We start from the raw sequence: 27131 nt of genomic DNA on the forward strand, positions 1-27131 counted from the left end.
TATAGTTGTGTCCCCTCTAAAGGGGGCTTTACACGCTGCGACATCGCTAATGTGGAGTCGTTGGGGTCACGGAATTTGTGACGCACATCCGGCCGCATTAGCGATGCCGTTGCGTGTGACACCGATAAGCGATTTTGCATCGTTGCAAAAACGTGCAAAATCGCTAATCGGCAACATGGGGGTCCATTCTTAAAAATCTTTACTGCAGCAGTAACGAAGTTGTTCCTCGTTCCTGCGGCAGCACACATCGCTGCGTGTGACGCCGCAGGAACAAGGAAGCTCCCCTTACCTGCCTCCCGGCCGCTATGCGGAAGGAAGAAGGTGGGCGGGATGTTACGTCCCGCTCAATTCCGCCCCTCCGCTGCTATTGGGCGGCGGTTCAGTGACGCTTCAGTGACGTCACTGTGACGCCGCACGGACCGCCCCCTTAGAAAGGAGGCGTTTCGCCGGTCACAGCGACGTCGCCGGACAGGTAAGTATGTGTGACGGCTCTGGGCGATGTTGTGCGGCACGGGCAGCGATTTGCCCGTGTCGCGCAACAGATGGGGGCGGGTACCCACACTAGCGATATCGGGACCGATATCGCAGTGTGTAAAGTAGCCTTTAGGCTAGTTTCACACTTGCGTGGAACGGCATCCGTTGCATTGCGTTGTGTGACGGATGCAACGGATGCGTTGCATATAGTGGCACAACGGATGCGTTGCATATAGTGGCACAACGGATGCAACGGATCGTACAAAAGAACGCAATCCGTTATAGTTTTTTTTTCTTGACTTTACACATCTGGGCATGCGCAGTTGTGTGAAGACGGTTGCGTTAACGGAATCTGCCACCATAGGCATCCATTATAAAAAACAACGGACGCCGACGGAATCCACCGCTCTGCGTCATTATAACGCAAGAAAAACGTTACATGCTGTGTTCCTTCTGCCCGGCAGAAGCAACGCAGCGTCGGCCAGCGGAAGCAACGCAGGTCCATCAGGCGCAATCCATCGTCCATACAAGTCTATGGGAAGCAGCAGAATCCGTTAACGGATTCCGCTGTTTTCCAAAACGGCGGATTGCGACTGAAGGAAAAAAACGCAATTGTGAAACTAGCTTAACCTGTTAAAAATAAAAAAAAATATATATATTGTGTACATTTTTGTGTAGAAATGTAGCTGGTTTATGAGACAAATAGAATAAAATCCGGCACTCAGGAGTCAGGAGATGTTATGGTGAAAAAGCTGTATATTTATTTCCATTGTCTAAAAGAGAGATGAGCAAAAATATGATGTTTTGGTCCCGGATTGACCTTTATCAAACTTATCCTAAAAATAATAAAGAAATGCAATATATCAATGGTAGAGGAATACAGGCATATTTGTTTTAAAAATATTCCATCACAATCCAAATTGGGTAACAATTTATGTAGGGATTATACGGTAGTATATGCTTCTATATCTAGGTATAAATTAGCATATGGGAGAAGAGGATATTAAACAGCAGCAACAACAGTAACCTGATAAACAAGTATGGACTGTCCGTGTAGTTAGGTCTGATAGAGATATGAAAAATCATAAAATAGATAGAAACCATAATGAGTAAGGATATATAGTATGTCTCCTGTGTATTCCAGATATGTGATATTAAAGGGAACCTGTCAGATTCAATATGCATCCAGTACCACAAGCAGTTCTGGGTGCATATTGCTAATCCCTGCCTAACCGTCCCTGCATCTTGTAGCATAGATAAAGAGATCTTTAGAAAAAGTATTTCTAAAGATCCTTTATGATATGCCAATGAGCGCAGGAACTTGTGGCAAAGGCAGATCAAAGTGCGCATCCTCGTGGGTGACGTAGGATGCCTCATCCACGTGAGGCTGGGAAGGAGGACGGCGATCACACAAAATGGAGAAGACGCCCGAGAGCAGAGAATCCCATAGGACCCGACCGCCCTCTAGTTGAGTATTATAAACATCTTTTTCTACATTCTACAGTGCGGCCTGGACTCTTATATAGAGTAATATAGAATGCTGTATATTAGAACTCACTGGTGGTGACCGCATCTTATAAGGGAAAAGCCCTCCAACTCACATACAAATTTATGTGACTAAATTCCCTGCCTAGCCAGCTCTGTGTAATGTTATTCATTTAAGTCAATGTTTAAAAAAAGGCTTTATAACCTTTGTTTTCCTATGTTAATCAGGGCTTTGACTAGTCGGTGGGGCTTTAGTTCTCCAGTCTAGTGGCCCTCTTATGATGTTATCACGACCATGAATAACATTATATATGGCTGATTAGGCAGGGGATTTAGTTATACACAAATGAATGCTGCTGGTTTGGAGGGCAAAGGCTATGTGCGCACGTCTCTGCGCTCTGTTCCGCAGTATTTATGTCACTGCATGTGCGTTTCAAAACGCAGCCGAAAAGCTGTGTTTTGAAAGCATTGTGCATGCGGAATTCATGCGTTGTGGATGCTTGCTCTGCCATAGACAGAGTGGGAAAAGCATCTGGAACGCACAAAAGAAGTGACGTTGCTTTTTAGAACGCAGCGTTTTGGCAAAATATTTCAGCAGCCGAAATGCAGCGTTCTAAAAATCAACGTGCGGATGGAATTTGCACAATCTTCATAGATTGTGCTGGGGACACAAGACGCTTGCTTTTACGCTGCGGTGCAGAACGCAGCGTGAAAGCATGAAAAAAGCACACGTGCGCACACAGCCAAAGAGGACCAGACAGATTCCCTTTAACACCTTCCCGACATATGACGCACTCAGCACGTCATCGTCGGATAGGGGTACCCAATCAATGATATACTTTGTACGTCATGGCGATCATGGGGGCACAGGAGTTGTGCCCACACGATCGCCGCCGGAACTTCGACTTTGTCTCAGAGCCAGGAATGGTACCTGCACAACCCCAGGCCGTGTAACCCCCTAAATGCTGTGAACAATAGCGATCGCAGCATTTAGTTGCAGGGAGAGGGATTGCGCTCCCCCTCCCATGTGATCAGGGACCTAATATTGATACCCAGACAAGATAAAACTTACAGCTTGGGGGATGGTATTCTCAGGCTGGGGAGGCCCATGGTTATTGGGCCCGTAAGCCTAAAATAGCAGCCTGCAGCCGTCCAGAATTGTTGCATCCATTAGATGAGTCATGCCAGAAACTTTACCCACCTCATCCCAAATGCCCTGGTGTGATAACAATCCGGGTAATAAGGGGTAAATTACAGCTGCCAAAAAGCCCTAGATTAGTAATGGGAGGCTTCTATGAGACCCCCTTTACTAATCAGTAAGTGAAAAGAAATAAAACACTGTAAAAAAAATCCTGCATCAAATCTGCATCTCTTGGCAAAAAAAAGTGTTCTGCTAGGAGATGCAGGTCTGTGAACTCAAGAGTTTAATGAGCTCATCTGAGGTCAGGTTACCTGCGGGCACAGGCGGGATACCGTGGGAACCTCCAGCTGTGACTGCAAATAAACTGAGTGACGTCACTGCTCATCGCCGCGGCTCACTCATTCTCTGCTTGAAGCCCACAGCGTGCAGACATGTTCTGTGCCCGTGCGCTGTCAATTCAGTATGTGGCAAAGCCGGAATCATTGTGGGATCTCATGTGGATTATGTTGTGTCTGGGTGTTTGAGGTTAATAAAGGGGTGAAAGATGGTGGGGTTTTTTTTGTATTTTATTTCAAATAAAAGGGTTTTTTTTCCTGTGTTTTATTTCTTTTCACTTACTGATTAGTAATGGGGGGGTCTCAGAGATGCCTCCCATTATGGACAACCATTACTCAGATGTGCGAAAGCTGCCTTACCGTTGACAGATCTGTAGACAGATTTGAGCATGAAAGATCAACATACAAGACAAAAGCGGGGAATCAGGCATTTTACAAATTTCTTATTTTTATTTATATTGTTAATATATAATAGTTATCTCAGTAACTTTTTAAGGCATACATTTATAGTACAATAAATGTTAGTGGGTTTTTCTAAACATCCATGAAACCTTTAGTGGGGATTTTTAAAATTTTTGGCATGTCCATCATGTTGCAGAATTATTACAGCACTGCACCTCTATGGGACAAATCCAATCCTATATTTACCACCAATGTATAAAGAAAGGTAATTGGTTGCTCTGAGCAGTAAAGACAGTTTTTTTTCTTCTTTTAGACAGTTTAATAAGTATTCACCAATATCCAATAATAATAATCTTCAGCTGCATGGAAGGACATACAGAGGGACCTGGAGGGTGGGGCTGAGTGAGCAGGGGAGGAGCCAGAGCTGTCAGGAGCGCTGTGATAGGTGATGTCATCCTGTAGTTCACAGCAAGTCAGGAGCTGACATCCTGTCTCCACATTAGCCCATGTATTGGACTGTCCTACAAACTAGGAATCACATGATCCAATTTCCCATAATGAAGGAGGAGAAATGTATAAATGCAATGGTATGAAATAAATTAGAAAGATAAAGTATTGATTGTCAGTAGTTATTATATGTGCCAAAAAATACATCAAGGAAATACTTCATAAAATGAGTCCTAAGTATTAGTATTACATCATATAATAGTGAGATATGCCTACATTATAAAACAAGAACACCCACTTTTATTTAGTTAATAACATTTCTCATATAATTTAAAATATACCTATTAAATAAAAAAAAAAACAGATCCCAGACACTAATGTTAATTTATGAACTGCAATAGTAGAACCAGACTGGTCCTACCACAGTACTTACAAACCAATACTATTATGTTTTCCCCCCAAAAAAGGCAGTTTTATATTTTTGTTGCCATGAAAAATGCGTTTGAACTTATTTTCGGGGTAGGGCTTATTTTGGCGGATACACTAGGTGGGGGTAGGTTTATCCCCCAAAACAGGAAGACCTACCCTCCAAGAGAATAATATTTATATTACCCCGAGCTTCTGCATTGCTCCAAGGTCCTGAACACGCGCTCCCTGAAGGTCCTGGTCTTCTTTAGATCAGTCCTCCCCTGCTTCCGGAGCACATCGAGGACCTGTGGTGGAATGCATCGAGGCATTCCACCACAGATCCCCACGTTCCACAGTGTCCCAGCCAGGTCACCGAAGCAGTACGGTATCACCAAATGTGTGTATGTGTGTGTGCATTCCACTACAGCTCCTCGTGTTCCACAGCGTCCCAGTCTGGTGAGTATGATTGCAGGATCTGTCTTCTCTCTATTGGGGGTGTCTGTTTTCTATAATGATTCTTTAACTTTTTTATCTGCAAGGACACTTCATTATTGAACCGCGACTAGGGCTTATTTTCACAGTAGGGCTTATATTGAAACCTTAAGGGGGCTTTACACGCTAGCGATATCGGTACCGATATCGCTAGCGTGCGTACCCGCCCCCATCTTTTGTGCGACACAAGCATATCCTTGCCCATCGCGCTCCCCCGTCACATGGCTTACCTGCCCTGCGACGTTGCTCTGGCCGGCGATCCGCTTCCTTTCTAAGGGGGCTGGTCGTTCGGCGTCACAGCGACGTCACACGGCAGCCATCCAATAGAAGCGGAGGGTTGGAGATGAGCGGGACGTAACATCCCGCCCACCACCTTCCTTCCGCTTTGGCGGTGGGGGCAGGTAAGGAGATGTTCCTCGCTCCTGCGGCGTCACACACAGCGATGTGTGCTGACGCAGGAACGAGGAACAACATCGCTAATGAGAGGTAAACGATTTTTTGTTTTAGGACGACCTCTTCGCTGCAAACGATTTTGGCCGCCTTTGCGATTGTTTTAGGTCGCACATAAGTGTCACACGCTGCGATATCGTTAATGACGCCGGATGTGCGTCACTAACGACGTGACCCCGACGATAAAACATTAACGATATCGTAGCGTGTAAAGCCCTCTTTACTCCGAAAAGGCCGAACAATCCTGATAGGGCTTATTTTCGAGGCAACAGTACATTCTATGTTTGGATACGGCTGATGGAATTGGACAACCCCTTAAACCATGGTCTCTATGGATTTCACATCTTTTATTGAACAAGAGGCATAAGCCATATAATACAACTTTATCTATTTCAGTGTTTTACTGTGTCTATAGATAATGGCATTCTGTATAATCTGCAGAATAAATATACCAAATAGTGTTGGTGTGTGAGCAGCTTAGCCACGTCTTTACTAACTTGTTTTATAGCAGAGGTAAATTTGCAGTTAATTACTGGACAAATATTAAGTGACTACATCGGCAAATAGTAAATGTTTAAGCAGAAAAATACTTTGCCGCTGAGGAAAGCTTTTTAGTTTAGCTGATATAGTTGCTAGGAAAAACAAGAAAACCAATTTAATTGGAATTATTGTAAGGAGATTGTTAGAGAAATTTGTACCAATTTGATTAAATGGCAGATGGCCCTGAAAGACGTTTGAGCTTATTCACCGGTCTGATGGACAATCAGATATATTTGACATAAAGTACAGCTCCTTGGAGGCCATGACCATTTTTCTAGACGTGTTTCCAATTTTTTGCTGCAAAAATGTTTCAGTTGTTCATAGGATTGGTGGAATAGAAATGTCTTGTATAGCGTCACTTCAACTGCTAAATTAAAGGACTTGTCTCATTTTGGAAATTTACGAGATATCGACTGGAATTAATATTTTTCTAGAGAATAGAGTTCCATTGTTTGCTGTCCGGAGTGGAGAGGTGTCTGCACATGCTCTACTCTCTCCAATCATTTGTATGGTAGAGCCAAGAATTGAAGAAGTAGTACACTTTTATTTTCATAACTTATATATAAATCAATGAAGAGAGCATACTATATGATCCATTGACCGCTTTGGGCTGTTATCGAGACAGATGTAGTCCAACCATTGGCACACATCTATGTGGTATCTATTGCTTATTTTGTATTTGGATATGCATAAATGTTGGAGATGGGAATAGCCTTTTTATGGAGGTACAATATAGAAATTCCTTAAAGAGTTATCCCCATCTCCAAGATCCTATCTCAATATGTAATGTGTGTAAAAGGAATAATATTAGCAAATACTTCCAAATATATATAGCCATGTCTCTTACCTCATGTGCAGGGCATTTGAGCTTGGGTATCTATGGTTACATCCACTCATATAGTAACAGTTGTGTAGTCAGTTAGTTGCTTGTGGACGTAACCATGGATTCCTAAGCTGCAATGCCCTGCACATGAGGTAAGAGACATAGCTATTTCAGGAAAACTAACTAAATTTCTAATTGGCAGTATTTGCTAATATTATTATTATTATTATTATTATTATTATTATTACACCCACTACATATTGGGATAAAATCTTGGAGCTGGGAATACCCCTTTAAGCCTACCACACGCGTTGGATGTCTGTCGGCCGCACGCGTTGGATGTCTGTCGGCCGCACGCGTTGGATGTCTGTCGGCCGCACGCGTTGGATGTCTGTCGGCCGCACGCGTTGGATGTCTGTCGGCCGCACGCGTTGATGTCTGTCGGCCGCACGCGTTGGATGTCTGTCGGCCGCACGCGTTGGATGTCTGTCGGCCGCACGCGTTGGATGTCTGTCGGCCGCACGCGTTGGATGTCTGTCGGCCGCACGCGTTGGATGTCTGTCGGCCGCACGCGTTGGATGTCTGTCGGCCGCACGCGTTGGATGTCTGTCGGCCGCACGCGTTGGATGGCTGTCGGCCGCACGCGTTGGATGGCTGTCGGCCTTGTGCGTTGGATGGCTGTCGGCCGCACGCGTTGGATGGCTGTCGGCCGCACGCGTTGGATGGCTGTCGGCCGCACGCGTTGGATGGCTGTCGGCCGCACGCGTTGATGGCTGTCGGCCTTGTGCGTTGATGGCTGTCGGCCACGCACGTTGGATGCCTGTGGGCCAAATAATGCTCCAGCCAACAGACATCTCGGCTGTCTCTCCTATGACACAGAAGCTCTTGTTTGGCCAAACGCTCCTGTGTTCTCTATGCTTTATCTGCCACTTACAGTACAGAGATATATGTGGGATTCCTGCTCTCTTCTGTCTATGTAGCACAGTTAATCTAGCTTTAAGGTAAGAGAAAACACTAGAAAGCAGCCCCATAGTCTATCTGTCTATATTTCTCACTCTGATCTATTCTCTCCTTTCCATAGACTTCAATAGGCAGCTGTAGCCTGATTTAAGAGCTGGCAGTAGCTCTTGTCCCCAACAAGATGGATTTTAGCAATGTATATGAATGATCTCTTCAGGAAGTATTGGGATGGGAAAAAGTGGCTCATAAGCAAAGAAAGAGGCATTTTTCTCTGATAACATGTCACAGTGTTTCTTATATTTACTTGTACTATTGATTTATACACAATTGCTGAATTAACAGTGACCATTTAAAATAATAGAGCAGGGGCACCTGCGGAGATTCCCAGCAAGCCCTATCTGCATAATATAACTTCCATTAACAACAGTATTGTCATCCTCACGGGGATTATTGCCGCCATGACCAGTACCTATATACTGCTTATGGCATCTTTGGGGAATCGCAGAAATCTTGTGTTGGTCACTACAATATTTCCAGACATTTTTGTGGAGGTTTAGGCTATTTTTGACGCTGCGTTTTTGTGCGTTTTTGGCTGCAAAAACGCACAAAAATGCACCTGCTGAAAAAACACACCAGTAAAAACCGCATGCGTTTTTACTGTGTTTCGGTGCGTTTTGCTGCATTTTTGATCACTGCATTTTGCTGCGTTTTTCCAATTCATTGCATGGGTGAAAAACGCAGTAAAACGCAGAAAAAAATTGACATGACCATTTTTTTTTTAAGCTAAAAAATGCAGCTAAAAAAAAAAGTTGTGTGCGGACACCAAAAATGAAGTCATAGACATTGCTGGGGAAGCAAAGTCATGAAGTTTTGAGCCCAAAAACGTACCCAAAAACACGCAAAAACGCTCAGTGCGCACATAGCCTTAGCCCTTATGGCTGCAGCATACATTTGCGCTACAGTCAGATCCCTTTACCAGATCCCTTTCTAATTCAGTCCAAATGGTTACAGTTCTCAATGTATCACATGCTCTTTCACCATGTGCCAACTGGTTTATTATAATTACACACTCGAACTTAGATTGGAGGATTTGTAATCAGTTTTTTTTTTCATCTAGGCCTTGTACAACCACTTGTATTTTTACTTTCCCATAACAATGAAGAGTTAAGGTCCAGTCACACTAAGCAACTTACCAGCGATCCCAACAACGATAGGGATCGCTGGTAAGTTGCTAGGAGGTTGCTGGTGAGCTGTCACACTGCGACGCTCCAGCGATCCCACCAGCAACCTGACCTGGCAGGGATCGCTGGAGCGTGGCTACACGAGTTGCTGGTGAGCTCACCAGCAACCAGTGACCAGCCCCCAGTCTCCTAGTTACAGCACACATCAGGTTAATTAACCCGATGTGTGCTGCAGCTAAATGTGCACAGAGCAGGGAGCAGCGCACACTGAGCGCTGGCTCCTTGCTCTCCTAGTTACAGCACACATCGGGTTAATTGCCTGATGTGTGCTGCAGCTAAATGTGCACAGAGCAGGGAGCAGCGCACAATGCTTAGTGCTGGCTCCTTGCTCTCCTAGTTACAGCACACATCGGGTTAATTACCTGATGTGTGCTGCAGCTACATGTGCACAGAGCAGGAGCCGGCACTGGCAGTGAGAGCGGAGGAGGCTGGTATCAAAGGTAAATATCGGGTAACCAAGGACAGGGCTTCTTGGTTACCCGATGTTTACATTGGTTACCAGCCTCCGCAGAAGCCGGCTCCTGCTCACTGCACATTAGTTGTTGCTGTCTCGCTGTCACACACAGCGATCTGTGCTTCACAGCAGGACAGCAACAACTAAAAAATGGCCCAGGACATTCAGCAACAACCAACGACCTCACAGCAGGGGCCAGGTTGTTGCTGGATGTCACACACAGCAACATCGCTAGCAACGTCACAAAAGTTGTTCGTTACCAGCGATGTTGCTAGCGATGTTGCTTAGTGTGACGGGGCCTTTAATCGTGTCATCTCAATAGATCCATTAACATTATCCAACAAGCAGCACCATTCAATGAAAAGTGTGGTGACTTATAATTTTTAATTTGTCTCCTGAAGGGACTTAAACCTGCAATCTCTGGATCGCGTATGCAATACAACAATGCATTGTAAAATAGATAATCTCCAATGAAGACCAGCCAAAGCCTAGTCTTCATTAGTAAACTCGCGTTGCAAACATGGCTGACTTCAGAAGGCCCATACCTGCCATGGAAACAGATGGCACCACGCTATCACAACTCGCTGATAGTCGTCAGAAACGAAAGACACCATACGGAAGACTTTTAGGTAGCTCCGATTGCATCAGAAACTGGTGTCGACTGTGTAACACTGTTCTCAAATTCTCACAATACAATGATAGTACATGGGTGTTGGACATGTACTTTAGCCATTGTTGAGGCTTTAATAATAAAGACCGTTCCCAAAAGACAATGATAACCTGTTTTAAACCTGTTTTTCAAGGACATTTGATTTTGTTTGGGTTTGCTAAACAAAGGATCAAGCTTAGATTAGTATAAAAAAAAGTTAGAACATATCAGTTTAAAATAAGGTAGAGTTAGAAGGCATTGTCCAGTGTTTTGATAAAAGTCTGTAGTCAATTTGTGTGGCTCCAGAGTTCTGAATCTTTACAAGGGTGCACATCACATACTGTACTTGTTAGGGTACCGTCACACTTTAGCGACGCTCCAGCGATCCCACCAGCGATGTGACCTGGTCAGGATCGCTGGTGCGTCGCTACATGGTCGCTGGTGAGCTGTCAATCAGGCAGATCTCACCAGTGACCAGCCCCCAGCGACGCGTGGAAGCGATGCTGCACTTGGTAACTAAGGTAAATATCGAGTAACCAAGTGCTTGGTTACCCGATATTTACCTTGGTTACCAGCGCACACCACTTAGCGCTGGCTCCCTGCACTCCTAGCCAGAGTACACATCGGGTTAATAAGCAAACCGCTTTGCTTATTTACCCGATGTGTACTCCGGTTACGTGTGCAGGATGCCGGCACTGGCAGCCTGAGAGCGGCGGACGCTAGTAACCAAGGTAAATATCGGGTAACCAAGCAAAGGGCTTCTCTTGGTTACCTGATATTTACCTTGGTTACAGCTTACCGCAGGCTGCCAGACGCCGGCTCCCTGCTCCCTGCACGTTCAGATCGTTGCTCTCTCGCTGTCACACACAGCGATGTGTGCTTCACAGCGGGAGAGCAACGTCCATAAAATGAACCAGCACTGTGTGTAACAAGCAGCGATCTCACAGCAGGGGCCAGATCGCTGCTCAGTGTCACACACAGCGAGATCGCTAATGAGGTCACTGGTGCGTCACAAAAACCGTGACTCAGCAGCGATCTCGCTAGCGATCTCTCTATGTGAGAAGTACCCCTTAGAATTTTCTGACACTGCCGGCAAGAGTACATACTTCCGGCCACATACCAACTAGATGTGCTCGGCCTCGCTCAATACAAGTGAGGGCAAACACGTCTAATCGGAATGTGGCCAGAAGTTATCAAATCAAATACTTGTGGTCACTTGACCACCCGCTCTTGTTGGCAATACTGGAGAATCTTAAAGGTATGTGGTGCACATGCTGTAAGCATTCAGAAGTCCGCAGGCACACAGGGTGACTCTAGTAATGGACTCTAGTTTGGTGCTCAATTTGGTGGTGAAGAATGGACTTATTTGTAAAAATGTAGCTGTGGATGAATGCCTGCAACAAGGAGCAAGTAGGATAGAACTGTATACTCTTGACAAACTATGACATTTCTGTATAGACCACTCCAACAACCCCTATTTACAAAATGATTGTGCTCAGAAAACTTCAGATGAGTGATGGGACTTCTGTACATATACAACTTGTTTGGAATAATAGGTTTCTCATCAAGGAAGACCAAGTGTGGAAATCCAGAGACCCCAACTGTTGCGACCAACATGGTCTGCCTTGGTTGTGGTCTTCGACACCAGAAAAGCTGGGGAATGTAGAAGGCTGAACTGCTATACATGTTGGAGGCTGTTTATCTAATCCAACTGCAGAGACTCAACCCAGGATAAAGGAGAATTATTCATGGAGTGTAATCAGTTGTCTGACACTGTACTTAATGTTGACAAGTGAACATGTGTACCCTTAAAGAACAGGCACCTCTAACAAGATGGTGTTTGAATCTAACCTTTGAACTAATGACAATGTGAAGAAATATTAAAAGAGCCAATGTGAAACTGGAGCAAGTATCTGTCACAAGGAGATCTTTGCAGGCATCGCTGACTGTCATGGCAGCGTCAGGATTTGTGGAAACTAAGAGATTCTGGCACTGCACTACTATCTTCTCTGATGTATGTGATCAGTGCAGGGAGACATGGGCATTGACACACAGGCTTAGGCAGGCTAGCAAGACTTAGGGGTACTTAGCACACTACGACATCGCAGGTGCGATGTCAGTGGGGTCAAATTGAAAGTGACGCACATCCAGCATCGCAGGCGACATCGTAGTGTGTAAAGCCTAGATGATACGATTAACGAGCGCAAAAGCGTCGTAATCGTATCATCGGTGTAGCGTCGGCGTAATCCATAATTACGCTGACGCGATGGTCCGATGTTGTTCCTCGCTCCAGCAGCAGCACACATCGCTGTGTGTGAAGCCGCAGGAGCGAGGAACATCTCCTACCGGCGTCACCGCGGCTCCCGTAGGATATGCGGAAGGGAGAAGGTGGGTGGGATGTTTACATCCCGCTCATCTCTGCCCCTCCGCTCCTATTGGCCGCCTGCCGTGTGACGTCGCAGTGACGCCGTACGACCCGCCCCCTTAATAAGGAGGCGGATCGCCGGCCAGAGCGACGTCCCAGGACATGTGAGTCCATGTGAAGCTGCCGTAGCGATAATGTTCGCTACGGCAGCTACCACAAGGATATCGCGGCTGCGACGGGGGCGGGGACTATCGCGCTTGGCGTCGCAGCATCGGCTTGCGATGTCGTAGCGTGCAAAGTACCCCTTAGCCTCTGCTAGGCTGCTCATTAGTCTCTTTGATCATATGCTGTGGGCGTGCCAATCACGTTCACTCCACTCCTATATATGCTGGCTGGACTATTTCATTAATGCCAGCTATAGTTCATCTATGTTGGTCTGGTGAGGTGATGTGATCTAGACATATTGGTGGTTGTTGTGCATTATTGCTGTGAGTGGTTGTGGTGTTAACCCTTGTAGTCTTTTTGTTGCTACCTTATTGCTCTTGTTTTTCTCCTTAGTCTCTTACTGTTTGTTCCTGTGAGTTTGCAATGTGTCTGAATTTTAGTTCTCCCCTGTTTATCTTAATCTGTGCTACTATCACAGCCCTGCCCCTTTCTTTCTTCCTTGGGGAGGGGGGGGAATTAACAGATTAGATTTGGTCAGGAGAATAACCAGGAATGAGGCTTGGGCATCTCCACCATTAGGGATAGCCTAGGGTCACTTAGCGCGAACTGCATAGGAGCCCCGAAGGACAACATAGGAGCCCCCTGTCCCTTGCTATTCTGCAGTCACATTGGTGTTATTTTCACTATATTTCAACATCAACCAGGTTTCTGCACTAGCAAGACTATTGCAGATCTTGTCTCTTTAGGTGGCTGAATTAAAGGGGGCGGTATAGCAGCAAGCTCCATCCTCTACACCGGTGCAAGTGTCTGGATCATCAGAGCCCAAACTGCCTCTCCCGTATAAATTTTCGGAGGACCGCAGCCAGTTTGTATCTTTGACTGTGGACGGGTTTATCTTGGCACTCAGGCTCATCCATGATAATCTGAATAAAACATCTTTAGCCGAGTCTAAAGGCCGCTTTACACGCTACGACATCGCTAGCGATGTCGAGCGCGATTGCACCCACCCCCGTCGTTGTAACAATATGTGGTGATCACTGCCGTAACGAACATTATCACTACGGCAACGTCACACGCACATACCTGCTTGGCGACGTCGCTGTGACCGCCGAACAATTCCTCCTTCAAGGGGGAGGTGCGTTCGGCGTCACCGCGACGTCACTAAGCGGCCGCCCAATCAAAGCAAAGGGGCTGAGATGAGCGGGACGAACATCCCGCCCACCTCCTTCCTTCCTCATTACGGGCGGGACGCAGGTAAGGTGAGGTTCCTCGTTCCTGCGGTGTCACACATACCGATGTGTGCTGCCGCAGGAACGAGGAACAACATTGTTACTGCAGCAGCAACGATATTTGGGAAGAGGGGGGCATGTCACCGATTAGCGATTTTGAACGTTTTTGCAATGATTCAAAACCGCTAATAGGTGTCACACGCAAAGACATCGCTAAAGCGACTGCATTCGCGTCACAAAATCCGTGACCCCTACGAGATCGCTTTAGCGATCTCGTAGCGTGTAAAGCCACTTTTAGATTCCTTCACTACAACAGGGGAATCGACCTGCAGAGGATTATTTCAGGACTAGTTCACGGTCAAACAGTGGAACGACTCCGCGTTTAAAAGCTGGTTTGTCCAGAGGTGTCCGAGAGGGTATCAAACCCCTCCCTCTTTAGAGTGTACTGAGTCCTTTGTAATATGTATTGGTCGCCAATTTCAGCACAGGACCCAATAATGTAAATCATCTGCGGAGGGGGTTTCTGTACCTGTATTATCATCTGAAGCCTCACACGAGCCCATGCAACTCCACTAGAAAGGAGTGGATTCTGTGTTTTCTGTGGCAAAAAGGGACAGTTTCTCAGTGCCTATCCCTCAGTGCCCAGGGACATACGGCAGTCGGAAAACTCCTAGACCCAGGTTGTTTGGGGAATCCCAACCTTGTCTAAAGGCCCAGTCACACTAAACAACTTACCAGCGATCCCAACAACGATACAACCTGATAGGGATCGCTGGTAAGTTGCTAGGAGGTCACTGGTGAGATGTCACACTAAGCGACGCTCCAGCGATCCCACCAGCAACCTGACCTGGCAGGGATCGCTGGAGCGTCGCTACACGGGTTGCTGGTGAGCTGTCACACAGGCAGATCTCACCAGTGACCAGCCCCCAGCGCCGCGTGGAAGCGATGCCGCGCTTTGTAACTAAGGTAAATATCGGGTAACCAACCCGATATTTACCTTGGTTACCAGCGCACACCGCTTAGCGCTGGCTCCCTGCACACCTAGCCACAGTACACATCGAGTTAATTACCCGATGTGTACTTTGCTACGTGTGCAGGCAGCAGGGAGCCGGCTTCTGCGGACGCTGGTAACCACGGTAAACATCGGGTAACCAAGAAGCCCTTACCTTGGTTACCCGATATTTACCTTCGTTACCAGCGTCCGCCGCTCTCACACTGCCAGTGCCGGCTCCCTGCTCTCTGCACACATAGCCACAGTACACATCGGGTTAATTACCTGATGTGTACTGTGGCTACGTGTGCAGAGAGCAGGGAGCCGGCACTGACAGCTGAGAGCGGCGGACGCTGGTAACGAAGGTAAATATCGGGTAACCAAGGTAAGGGCTTCTTGGTTACCCGATGTTTACCGTGGTTACCAGCGTCCGCAGAAGCCGGCTCCTGCTGCCTGCACATTTATTTGTTGCTCTGTCGCTGTCGCACACAGCGATGTGTGCTTCACAGCGGGAGAGCAACAACTAAAAAATGGCCCAGGACATTCAGCAACAACCAACGACCTCACAGCAGGGGCCAGGTTGTTGCTGGATGTCACACACAGCAACATCGCTAGCAACATCGCTGCTACGTCACAAAAGTTGTTCCTTAGCAGCGATGTTGCTAGCGATGTTGCTTAGTGTGACGTGGCCTTAAGTATATCCTCCACAGTGGTGTCTCAATGTTTAATACCCTCCAGAGTTAAGGTTGGAGGCCAAGAAATTCCTATCACTGGTTTTCTAGACAGTGGTTCAGGGGAAAACATGATCGACAGTTTGTTCGTTCCACAGTGTTGGATTTCATGGTGTTATCAAATCTGTTTCAGATATTTGCCATTGATTCTTCACCTCTTAAGGGTACTGTACGCGCTGCGATATCTGTACCGATATCGCTAGCGAGCATAGCTGCCCCCGTCGGTTGTGCGACACAGGCAAATCGCTGCCCGTGGTGCACAACATCGCTTACACCCGTCATACTACTTACCTGTCTAGCGACGTCGCTGTGACCCGCGAACGGCCTCCTTTCTAAGGGGGCGGTTCGGTCAGCGTCATAGCGACGTCACTAAGGGGCCGCCCAATAGCAGAGGAGGGGCGGAGATGAGCGGGCCAAACATCCCGCCCATCTCCTTCCTTCCTCATTGCCGGCGGGACACAGGTACAGTGAGTTTCCTCGTTCCTGCGGTGTCACACATAGCGATGTGTGCTGCTGCAGGAACGACAAACAACCTCGCTACTCACCTGTCAACGATTTTTGGTGTTGGAGCGACCTCTCCAATACCAACGATTTTTACCTCTTTTGCGATCGTTTTAGGTCGCTCAGAGGTGTTACATGCTGCGATGTCGCTAACGACGCCGGATGTGCGTCACAAACACCGTGACCCCGACGATATATCGTTATCGATGTTGCAGCATGTAAAGCACCCTTTAGGCTATGTTCACACATTTTTGGCCCCAAAAAATGCATCAAAAAACGTTTTAAGTCAAATCTAATGATTGGAAGGGCTCAAAAACGCTGGCAAAAAACGCAGAAAGAATTGACATGCTGCATCTTGGGTGCATCTTCAAAGATGCAGCCAAAGAAAGATGCACTGTGTAGACAGCAAAATAGAAATCTCAGAATTTGCTGGGAGAAGGAGATACATGCATTTAGGTGCATCTTTGTGATCTCAAAAATGAAGTAGAAGATGCAATGTGTGAATATAGCCTTACTCAGGGGGCTGTTTTGAGTGTGTACAGAGGTTGGAACTCCGTATAGGGCTAGTGCATTCTGAGATGATTTTGTTATGTTCTCAAGGGCCTTAAGGCCGCTTTACACGCTGCGATATCGGTACCGATATCGCTAGCGTGGGTACCCGCCCCCATCTGTTGTGCGACACGGGCAAATCGCTGCCCATGCCGCACAACATCGCCCAGACCCATCACACGTACTTACCTGCCCCGCGACGTCGCTGTGACCGACGAACCGCCTCCTTTCTAACGGGGCGGTTCGTTCAGCGTCACAGCGACGTCACAGCTGCGTCACTGAACCGCCGCCCAATAGAAGCGGAGGGGCGGAGATGAGCGGGACGTAACATCCCGCCCACCTCCTTCCTTCCGCATTGTGGCCGGGTGGCAGGTAAGGAGAGGTTCCTCGTTCCTGCGGTGTCACACGGAGCGATGTGTGCTGACGCAGGAACGAGGAACAACTTCGTTACTGCTGCAGTAACGATATTTGGGAATGGACCCCCATGTCACCGATGAGCGATTTTGCATGTTTTTGCGACGATGCAAAATCGCTTATAGGTGTCACACGCAACGGCATCGCTAATGCGGCCGGATGTGCGTCACAAAATCTGTGACCCCAACGACTTCGCATTAGCGATGTCGTAGCGTGTAAAGCCCCCTTTACTGTACAAATGGTATTGAGGTTTCGAAACCCTTGTTAGCCTTACATAACTCCACTATAGAATGTAAAATTCAGGAGATACTGAAATGGAGTATATATTATACAGTAAAGAACACTGTTTGGGAACCTGTATTTCGGCGGTTACCACAAGTCTTCCTTGGCCTCTCTCTGATTTTTGTGACGTGTTCTCAAAGAAAGAAAGTTAGGAGTTGCTGCCCCATAGGCCTTATAACAGCACCATAAGTATGATCCTGTGGCCAAAATTGCCCAAGTGTAAATGCTATAATTTTTCTGGTCCTGAGAGATCAGCTCTTAAAGAGTACATATCAGATGGTGGGCTACGGCCATGCCTGGACTTCCAAGAATTCAACCAAATAATGGTTCGGGACCCTTCTCTTTTTCCTCTCATTCCAGACCTCTTTAATCAGATTGCCAATGCTACATGGTTCTTTAAACTTGACCTTATTGGGGCCTATATTCTGATCCACGTCAAACAGGGAGATGAGTGGGAAACAGCCTTTAATACACCCAAGGGGCACTTTGAAAATCTAGTGATGCCATTTGGGCTTACCAACGAGCCTGCTGTATTCCAACACTTTGTTAATGATGTGTTTTCATCTTTTGTGGAAGTCTGTAATCATTTACCTAGATAACATTTTCATATACTCAGAGGATTATGGGTCTTATATGGAACATGTCAGACAGGTACTTCAAATTCACAGAGAGAACAAGTTGTGTGCTAAATTTGAGATGTGTGTATTCGCCGTACTGAAATGTCCTTTTTTTGGGGGTATATAATTTCCATGGCACGTTTTCGGATGGATCCCACTAAATTACAGGCTACATTAAAATGGGACGGTCCTGGAAACCTTAAAGTAAACCTGTCAGGTGCAATATGCACCCAGAATCACGAGCAGTTCTGGGTGCATATTTCTAATCCCTGCCTAACTGTCCCTGTATCTAGTAGAAGACATAAAACTATTTCTAAAGAAAATTTATGACATGCTAATGAGCGCAGGGACTAGTCGCAAGGACGTTATTGCTCACGACTAGTCCGCTAACTTGCTATTGAAGCCCATTGCCCAGCGTCATTGGCGGTGATGCACGTACCTGTGTCCATTGTCACTGCCTCAGACGCAAGATTTAGGCTCAGTGCGCATGATCAGAAGTCAACGTATTTACGGTCATGCACACAATGAAGCTGGGTGTACGCGTCTTGGCTTCAGAGAGGTCTAGTGCCATTGACCGGAAGTGCCGGGGACTTCACAACTACAGCAAGCAACCCTGTAAGTGACACATCGTTGGAATCCGTATCTCTGCTCTGACCTCATTCTCCTCTCAGATTAGGTATCAAAAATCTGCCCTAATTGCCCTAAAAACGCATGTGCGTTTTTTACCTGTGGATTGCTCACATGTAATGCAAGTCTATGGAAAACTTCCACACACAAAACTCAGCGTACACCCACAAGAGAAATTGACATGCTGCGGACTGGAAAACACAGGTGCGTTTACGCGACGTAAAAAAAAAACAAAACACAATGGGCAGGAGATTTCTATTAATCCCGTCCACTTTGCTTGTACAGTTGAACCTCGGTTTAGGAGTAATCCGGTTTGCGAGCATTTCGCTATACGAGCAAAGCTTTCTGTAAATTTGTAACTCAGTTTACGAGCAAGCATTGCTGTACGAGCAAATACCGCACACCCTTCCAGTTCCGTACTTTCACCGCGCTCTGACCTGCTTTTGTAGTCCACACACACACACACACACACACACACACACACACACACACACACACACACATTATGCTCACCTTACCTTCCGTTCCATCGCCGGCCTCCCAGTTCTTGTAGTTTGCCGATACAGGATGTGTATCGGGTAAACATCGCGACGATGGATGGATGGATGAACTTCCGCTTTCAGCCGCTACTCAAAGGCAGCGGAAGGTCCGGCATTGGTCGCTATGGTTACCCAATACACATCCTGTACCGGCGAACTACAAGTAATATGTTTGTTTGTGCATGTTTGTACGTGTGTGGAATGGCACAATAAGGGACCAGGATGGGTCATTGAACGAATTGTCTACATTCCAATGATTTCCTATGGGAAATTTTGCTTTGCTAGACGAGTAACTTGGTTTACAAGCACACTCCCAGAACGGATTATACTCTTAAATCAAGGTTCCACTGTACTGGAAAATTATGCATTTTAGATGGAGTAAAAATATGTAGCTTCAAAAATGCAAGTAAAACTCATTGTGGCATACACTAAAACTATATAAAAAGAAAATAACATAAAAAAAACTTAGTTCAACAGCATCACAGAACGCACAGTGCGTATGAGTTTTCATGAAATCACATCCACTTTGCTTGAACTGTAAAGGCCGCATTACACGCTGCGATATCGTGACCAATATCGCTAGCGTGTGTACCCGCCCCCATCGGTTGTGCGACACGGGCAAATCGCTGCCCGTGGTGCACAACATCGTGCGGACCCGTCACACTACTTACCTGCCTAGCGACGTCGCTGTGACCGGCGAACCGCCTCCTTTCTAAGGGGGCAGTTCGTTCAGCGTCACAGCAGCGTCACCGAACCGCCGCCCAATAGAAGCGGAGGGGCGGAGATGAGCGGGACATAACATCCCTCCCACCCCCTTCCTTCCTCATTGCAGGCGGCCGCAGGTAAGGTGAGGTTCCTCGTTCCTGCGGTGTCACACATAGCGATGTGTGCTGCCGCAGGAGCGACGAACTACTTCGTACACCGAGCAGCAGCGATATTCGAGAATAGGGGGTGATGTCACCGATGAGCAATTTTGACCGTTTTTGCGACGATTCAAAATCGCTCATAGGTGTCACACGGAAAGACATCGCTAAAGCGACCGGATGTGCATCACAAATTCCGTGACCCCAACGAGATCGCTTGAGCGATGTCACAGTGTGTAAAGCGGCCTTAAGGCTGAGTGCACATGGCGCGATTTTGCTGCCTTTTTTCTTGCAGCTTTACATAAATCTGCATGTCTATCCTTTTGCCAGCAAAGTCTATGAGCATTCTGAAGTGCTGTACAGCACATATCACTAGTGATAAAAAAGCCCACATGATAAATGTTTGGGAAACGCCTTTGACTTTGAAAGTTAATCACATTAAAGCGAGAGCAATTATCAGTCCAATCATCAGATATTAAGCCTCCACCCCATTAGTATATATGAGTGCGTAAAATACCTTTCTTAAATACTACACGTTCATTATCCAAACTGATGAATGGTCAAACCGGTTAGGTTAGTAGCTAATAATTAGGAGACTGGCTAATGACGCTGAGTTTTCTAGAATGGTTCAAAAGATAATTTTCGCAAAAGAATGACTCCGGTCCTTGCACTCGCAAATTACTGGCTGTAATCAGACTTGTCACGTCACGCAACATATGATAGTTTTATAATTTGACCTCCATGTTTATGTGAAGCTTTTTGTTCTTTCTTGCAGAGTAGTCCAGAACCCACAATGGCATCTCACCTGAAGTATATCTCCTTGGGGATCCTAGTGTTTCAGACCACCAGCCTAGTACTGACTATGCGCTACTCCCGAACACTTAAGGAGGAAGGGCCACGCTACTTGTCTTCCACGGCTGTGGTGGCCGCAGAGGTGCTGAAGATTGTGGCCTGCATCCTTCTGGTGTACAAAGACAACAGTAAGTACAGTATATGCTTAATTATGCCAATTATCATAAGGACGGTGTGTTGTGTACATGTAAGTGTCATTGTCTCATAAAACCAGTTAAAAACAAGAAAGTTTTGTTTTGCACGGGTTGGTTAATTCCTGTTCTCTTGCTGCCTCAAACATTTGCTTTACCCTTAAAAACCGGAAAGAAGCTGTCAATTTTCATTTTTGCGTTATTTATTCTCTTATATAGCACCACTAGCTGTAGTACCTCACATTGTCCTGGATAGTAATTCTCTATCTCTCTCCCTCCCCCCCTCGCTCCCCCTCTCTCCCCCTTCCTCCCCCTCTCCCCCCCATCCTCCCTTCTCTCCCCCCCTTCCTCCTCCTCTCCCCTTCGCTCCCTCTCTCTCCCCCTCTCCCCTTCGCTCCCTCTCTTCCCCTCGCTCCCCATCTCTCGCCTTTGTTCCCCCTCTCCCTCTCGCACCCCCTCTCTCCCCCTTTCTCCCTCTCTCTCCTCGCTCCCCCTCTATCTCCCCCTCTCACTCTCTCTATCTCCCCCTCTCTCACTCTCCCTCTCTCCCCCTCGCTCACCCTCTCTCCCCCTCTCTGCCCCTCGCTCACCCTCTCTGCCCCTCGCTCACCCTCTCTGCCCCTCGCTCACCCTCGCTCACCCTCTCTGCCCCTCGCTCACTTTCTCTGCCCCTCGCTCACCCTCTCTGCCCCTCGCTCACCCTCTCTGCCCCTCGCTCACCCTCTCTGCCCCTCGCTCACCCTCTCTGCCCCTCGCTCACCCTCTCTGCCCCTCGCTCACCCTCTCTGCCCCTCGCTCACCCTCTCTGCCCCTCGCTCACCCTCTCTGCCCCTCGCTCACCCTCTCTGCCCCTCGCTCACCCTCTCTGCCCCTCGCTCACCCTCTCTGCCCCTCGCTCACCCTCTCTGCCCCTCGCTCACCCTCTCTGCCCCTCGCTCACCCTCTCTGCCCCTCGCTCACCCTCTCTGCCCCTCGCTCACCCTCTCTGCCCCTCGCTCACCCTCTCTGCCCCTCGCTCACCCTCTCTGCCCCTCGCTCACCCTCTCTGCCCCTCGCTCACCCTCTCTGCCCCTCGCTCACCCTCTCTCCCCCTCGCTCACTTTCTCTCCCCCTCGCTCACCCTCTCTCCCCCTCGCTCACCCTCTCTCCCCCTCGCTCACCCTCTCTCCCCCTCGCTCACCCTCTCTCCCCCTCGCTCACCCTCTCTCCCCCTCGCTCACCCTCTCTCCCCCTCGCTCACCCTCTCTCCCCCTCGCTCACCCTCTCTCCCCCTCGCTCACCCTCTCTCCCCCTCGCTCACCCTCTCTCCCCCTCGCTCACCCTCTCTCCCCCTCGCTCACCCTCTCTCCCCCTCGCTCACCCTCTCTCCCCCTCGCTCACCTTCTCTCCCCCTCGCTCACCTTCTCTACCCCTCTTTCACTCTCCCCTTCTCCCTCTCTACCCCTTTCTTCTCCTCTCTTCCCCTCCCACTCTCTCTTACTCTCTCCCTCTCCAAAACTCCACCTCTCTCCCCTTCTCCCCTCTCTCTCCCTTTCTCTCCCTCTCACACTTTCCCTCTCACAACCAAAATCATATTATCTGACACATAAGCTGTGTTATACTAAGAATGTCCTTAGTTGCCTATAGCAACCAATCAGAGCTCATATTAATGACCTGTAGCAAAATAGAAGCAGAGCTGTGATTGGTTGCTATAGGCCACCTGATAAATATCCAGGCTAACTGTCAAAACATCCAATATATTACCTCACATATCCAACATATCCAAACAGTAAGTAAGCGTTTTTTTTTTTTTGTGTAAAGTGCGGGGTTAAAATTTCCCCTCAAAACATAGTCTATGACGTGCCCTGAGTCAAATGAGATGTCTGTGCAAAATGTTGTGATTGTAAATGTGACGGTGTGGATTCCTTTAGCGGCCATACATACTCACACACCGACATACATACACTCAGCTTTGTATATTAGATTATTGGCCACAGCTTTTTACCAACGTCATTATCACTGTCCCCATTGGGGCTCACAATCAAAATTCACTCTCTGAACGTGTTTGGAGTGTGGGAGAAAACCAGAGAACCCGGAGGAAACCCACACAAACACGGGGAGAACATACAAACTCCTCGCAGATATTGTCCTTAGTGGGTCTTGAACCCAGGACCCCAGCACTGCAAGGCATCAATGCTAACCACTGAGCCACCAAGCTGTTTTAATTGATTCCTCCTTTGCTCAAGTCATGTAAAGCTAGAAAAAAAGCCTTTCATCAATGAAAAGCAAAGGAGAGCCAGGCTGAAGTTTGCTAAAGACCATAAAGATTGGACCATAGAGGACTGGAGTAAGGTAATCTTCTCTGATGAGTCTAATTTTCAGCTTTGCCCAACACCTGGTCATCTAATGGTTAGATGGAGACCTGGAGAGGCTTACAAGCCCCAGTGTCTTGCACCCACTGTGAAATTTGGAGGATGGGTGATGATTTGGGGATGCTTCAGCAAGGCTGGAATTGGGCAGATTAAACTTTGTGAAGGACGTATGAATCAAGCCGCATACAAGGTTATCCTGGAAAAACAGTTGCTTCCTTCTGTTCAGGCAATGTTCCCCAACTCTGAGGACTAGTTTTTCCAGCAGGACAATGCGCCATGCCACACAGCTAGGTCAATCAATGTGTGGATGACGGACCACAACATCAAAACCCTATCATGGCCAGCCCAATCTCCAGACCTGAACCCCATTGAAAACCTCTGGAATTTAATCAAGAGGAAGATGGATAATCACAAGCAATCAAACAAAGAAGAACTGCTTAAATATTTGCACCAGGAGTGACATAAGGTCACCCAAAAGCAGTGTTAAAGACTGGTAGAAAGCATGCCAAGACGCATGTAAGCTGTGATTAAAAATCATGGTTATTCCACAAAATATTATTTTCTGAACTCTTCCTGAGTTCAAATATTATTAGTATTGTTATTTCTAAATGATTATGAACTTGTTTTCTTTGCATTTTTTGAGGTCTGAAAGCCATGCATTTTTTTTTATTATTTTGACCATTTCTTATTTTGAGAAAATAAATACAAAATTTATTGCTTGGAAATTCGGAGACATGTTGTCAGTAGTTTATAGAATAAAAGAAGAATTTACGTTTTACTCAAAAATATAAAGAGAAAAATCAGAAAAACTGAAAATTTTGCAATGGTCTCATAATTTTTTCCAGGTGTGTGTGTGTGTGTGTGTGTGTGTGTGTGTGTGTGTGTGTGTGTGTGTGTGTGTGTGTGTGTGTGTGTGTGTGTGTGTGTTTATCTCATTCCCTTCAGTTGAGGGCAAGATTCGTTGCCCCTAAGAACGAAAAGTAAAGTTGGGATACTTATCCGTTTTGGAAAAGCAGGCAGCTACGGTAGACCTAGGCTGGGTTTACACTAGCCAACTTGTAACATTGAATGGTCGCCGATTGGCTACATGCTTGTCGATCCTCAGTAATTCAATAGATGGTTTAGACAAGCAGACCATAGCTCCCATGCATACAGAATGAGTGGTAATAGATCATTCTGTGCACCTAGACTGTCATTGTTCTCGGCAGCAGGTGTCCTTTTTACAAAGTGCAGTTAACAACAAAGATTTGTAAGCCTTCTCAAAAATCATTTCACCAGTGCAACAAACTTGTCAGCCTGTTTACACTGTCCATTTTTTGGAATAGGGACAATCCTCCAGGGTAATCGGCCAGTATAGATGCACTCATACAGTCACCCGCTGCAGTTTGAACAATTTTAATGAAAACTAACTAGAAAGTTGGTAACTTTTAGGGGGGTTTCCATTTTCCAGGCACACAGATTATTAAATCTTTGTAAAATCTGTGAAAGATGAGGAAACTTCATAACTTGCTGTTAACATTATTCTGTGTTTGTGAGATGTCACATGTGGTCATGTGACCTCATAATATTCTGTTGTATCTGTTCAAAGCAGAGAACACGGAGATTTCATGTCTGTGCTTTGAAAGCATCATAGCCTGTCGGTCAAGCACAGACTTGTATTCAGGAAGCTAGAATAGTGATATCATGGGGCCATGGTCTGTGATTCTTGGCAGGTTGTGAGTCTTTGGGGATGTGTACAGGGAGGGAGCACAGAAGCCACAGAAACTGTTGAGGTTCTACAGAGAGGAATAGACAGCTTATCTACTACTGGCCAAAGGGCCATGGTGCTGGGCATTCCGAGTGCTAGATTATAATAGAACATATGAATACTTCCCTGACTCACTGCTCCCCTACAGGACACTGATCCTGTGTGGTGCCAGTGACCGCACCCACAACATTGACTGTAGCAGAGTCGCAGGACGGTGCAGCGTATGTGAAGTGGGAAATTGGTGCTTTGTAGTAATGGCTTATACGCAAGCAAGCTGCCTTATGTATGAGAATATCAGGAACCGTCTCTTTTTAGTTGAACTGATAAACTGCAGTAAATGATCCAGCTCACCAAAGAAAGCCATTTTGCCCATTACACTGGTCAACACAAAAAAAATCATCAGCAAAGGTAATGTCTTTTTTATGATGTTTGATCTGCTGATTCCAAAAATATTTCTAGTTTTGCTCTATCACATAAAGTTTCTGAGATAGAAGTATTTTTGTTATTACTTTATTTCTGTATTTTCAATTTATGCTGGGCCCCTCATGTGATTTGCTCAAGTTATTCGAATGGTCTTCGTAACTGAATATGAGGAAAGTGGCTATGCCATTTGCTGTTCCCATGATTTGGAGAGAACCCTAAAATCATAGTGATGACTTCTACTTTGGTTTTGTGAAACTAAAGGGCTTTTCTACAAAGAACAAATATAAGATTAATTACCATGAACTTGAATTAGGCCAGTTCCACATGGTGGTACCTGGCCAGTTCCTGTACCACCATTTTCTGCATTGGATGAAAATGAAGTAGAATATGAAGTAGAATATGAAGACTATGGAGCTGAAGCTACTGGCGAAGACATGGGGACCTCAAGTCAAGATGAGTATGTACCTGATGGAGCAACCGAGCAGTCAGAACGCTTTACTCAACTTGAATTAAATGATCTCATCAGAGACCTTTCATTGTCAAAAGATAAAGCTGAACTTCTTGCATCTAGGTTGAAACAGAAGAATCTTCATGATGATGTCAAAGTGTATTATTACCGAAACAGAAGTAACAGTTTAACACAATTTTTCACAGTTGATGGACCAATGGTGTACTGTAACAATGTGAACGGCCTCTCTGAAGAACTGAATCAAGAGTATTTTGTTGAAGATTGGCGATTGTTTATTGACTCATCCCAGAGAAGTTTGAAGCAGTGTTGCTTCACAATGGAATTATGAAACCAGCAATCCCTATTGCTCACTCATGTCATTTAAAGCAGGGTTCCCCAACTCCAGTCCTCAAGGCCCACCAACAGTGCATGTTTTCAGGATTTCCTTAGCATTGCACTGCTGTTGGAACCAGCACCTGGGCAGGTAATTACATTAACACCTGTGCAATACTAAGGAAATCCCAAAAACCTGCACTGTTGGTGTGCCTTGAGGACTGGAGTTGGGGACCTCTGATTTAAAGGAAAGTTATGAAAATCTGTCAGTTGTTTTGGATATGCTATACAATATAAGCATCATCAATGGAATATCTGTGGAGATCTGAAAGTGATTGGTCTGGTAATGGGAATACAAGGAGGTATCACAAAATATTGTTGCTTCTTGTGTTTATGGGACATTAGAAATACAGTAGAGCATTATGTTCATTGTGATTGGGGACAGAGAAATATCTATGCTCCAGGTAGAGACAATGTTCAGCATAATCCTTTAGATGCTCCAACAAAAATATTTCTTCCTCCACTACATATAAAGTTGGTATTGATTAAAAACTTTGGGAAAGCCATGGCTAAGACAAATTCACAAGGGTTCCAGCACATTTCACAGAAATTCTCCAGCATTTCACCAGCAAAACTGAAGGGTTATGTGTTGGTCTTTAGATCAGAGAGCTT

The 27131-nt window shown here is 46.4% G+C and overlaps 1 protein-coding gene across 2 annotated transcripts in view; it reads left to right on the plus strand.

The window, feature by feature from the left end:
• SLC35A3 (solute carrier family 35 member A3) overlaps positions 1 to 27131 on the plus strand; it is a 96388-nt gene that overhangs the window by 35573 nt on the left and 33684 nt on the right. For both annotated transcript variants that reach the window (XM_075322284.1, XM_075322283.1), the window contains exon 2: positions 20950 to 21154. In XM_075322284.1, the coding sequence (XP_075178399.1) occupies positions 20968 to 21154 (187 nt within the window). In that variant the 5' untranslated portion in view covers positions 20950 to 20967. The remainder of the gene's footprint in view (positions 1 to 20949; positions 21155 to 27131) is intronic.

The sequence above is a fragment of the Anomaloglossus baeobatrachus genome, chromosome 8 (assembly GCF_048569485.1).
Source record: "Anomaloglossus baeobatrachus isolate aAnoBae1 chromosome 8, aAnoBae1.hap1, whole genome shotgun sequence".
Lineage (NCBI taxonomy): Eukaryota > Metazoa > Chordata > Amphibia > Anura > Aromobatidae > Anomaloglossus > Anomaloglossus baeobatrachus.